General features: G+C 52.2%; 1 protein-coding gene across 1 annotated transcript; it reads right to left on the minus strand.

Annotated features, from left to right (window-relative positions):
* Positions 1 to 394: 394 nt before the first annotated feature.
* LOC105559639 lies at positions 395 to 1,680 on the minus strand (the record flags this gene model as incomplete). The annotated part of the gene is made up of 2 exons (XM_012008082.1): positions 395 to 803; positions 949 to 1,680. Coding segments are annotated over 2 exons (1,141 nt in total), but the record flags the coding sequence as incomplete, so codon positions are not given.
* Positions 1,681 to 1,829: the final 149 nt, after the last annotated feature.

A 1,829-nucleotide genomic window follows, 5' to 3' on the forward strand; every position in this document is an offset into this window, starting at 1 on the left:
AGGATGTAGAGCCGTGATCCGGGCTAGCGGCCATTTGCATGGCGGTAGCCGCTCGTCGGTGATGAGCACCAATGATCCGATCTTGATCTCGTTGTTCCTGTGGTGCCACTTTGAGATGGCTTGTTGTCGTTGTAGGTAATGTGCTGCCCAGTGTGTCCAGAAATGTTGAGCCTTCTGCTGGATGAGCTGCCATCGAGAGAGTCTTGAGATTGCCAGGTCGGTGAGTGAGGGCTCTGGTATAGCGGTGAGCGGACTTCCTACGAGGAAGTGGCCTGGCGTGAGTGCTGAGATGTCTTCTGAGTCGTCACTCAATGATTAGAGATGTCGCGAGTTGAGAATTGCCTCAATTTGAGTGAGCAATGTGGTGAGTTCCTCTAAGGTGAGTACGGTTTCTTCAATGGTGCGCCGTAGTTGGTATCTTTGATTCTACGACGGCCTCCCATTTTCCTCCCTTGTGAGGTGTCGCAGGGGGATTGAATTCCCATCGGGTGTTATCTTGCGAGAGCAGGTGAGAAACTCGCTGATGTTCTTGAGTGCTCTGGATAAAGAGCCGTTTGAGAGCCGTATCCGTGCCGATGAAATTGTAAGGTGTGAGGGATGCCGCGTCTGGATGAGAAGCGTCGATAGGTGGCAATGAATCCCTCCGTTGAGTAATCACTAACCGCCTCGAGGTGTACTGCTGAGGTTGCGAAGCAGACGAAAACGTAAATCCAGTCTTTAGTGGTCTTGGCACCTCTTCCTTTCCATGTTTTGACGGTGAGTGGCCCTGCGTAGTCCACACCTGTATGAGTGAACGGTCGTGCCTGCGTAACCCGAGAGAGAGGTAGTTGGCCCATCAATTGATGAGCACGGATCCCCCTCTGCCGAGCACACGTGACACACCGCAGGATGTGAGACTTGACAGGAGCCCTCCCGCCGAGAATCCAGTATTAATGTCGGATGTGCGACAGCGTAAGCTGCGTGCCTTCATGTAGAGTCCGTTGATGAGCGTGAGCGATGATCAATGATGATAGCTGAGAGTGATGAGGCAATATTACAGGATGTGTCGCATCGAGTGAGAGAGCTGAGTGAGCGAGTCGTCCGCCGACGCGAATGACTCCTTGAGCGTCGATGTACGCAGTTGATCGGTTGAATGAGTGTGCCTTTGCCAGCGGTGAGTCTGCCTGTAATGCCTTGAGCTCGTGCGAGAAGTACGTTGCTTGAGTTGCCTGAATCCAGAAGAGCCTCGCTTTCTCCAAGGTCTCTGGAGAGATGTGTCTGACAGGAAATGAGTCGTGGACTTTCCTCAACCGTGAGACGAATCTGAAACAGAGAGCTGTAATCCTCAATAGTTTAGTGAGGCTTGAGTACCTGTAGATGAGTTCCCATTGATATTCAGTCCTTGGCGTAACCGTCAATAGCGAAACGCCTGGGCGAGCTTCTGTTGCACTCATCTCGTCAGAGAGTGCAGGTTGCGACGGCCATGAGTCTGGGTTGAGTATCCATGGTGGTCCCGTCCACCTAAGTGATTGACTTGGAAGTTGAGCAGTCGTGAGGCCTCGTGATGCGCCATCAGCCAGATCGGAAGTTCCAGGTATGTATCTCCAGTGAGCAGCTGGAGTGAGTCCTTCAATTTGAGCCACCCTGTATCTAACAAATCCTTCCAGCGTGATGCATGAGATCTGATCCACGAGAGTGTTACTAGAGAGTCCGTCCACATATGAGTTGCCGTTACGTCCATGTTCAAAGTGGCTTTGACGTATTGCATGAGCCGAGGGAGCAGAAGAGCAGCCGTGAGTTCAAGTCGCGGGATTGAGAGCCGCTTGAGAGGTGCTACCTTAGTTTTGGAG

Source organism: Vollenhovia emeryi, unplaced genomic scaffold, assembly GCF_000949405.1.
Source record: "Vollenhovia emeryi isolate VEMERY1.0 unplaced genomic scaffold, V.emery_V1.0 DF946478.1, whole genome shotgun sequence".
In the NCBI taxonomy this organism is placed as follows: Eukaryota; Metazoa; Arthropoda; class Insecta; order Hymenoptera; family Formicidae; genus Vollenhovia; species Vollenhovia emeryi.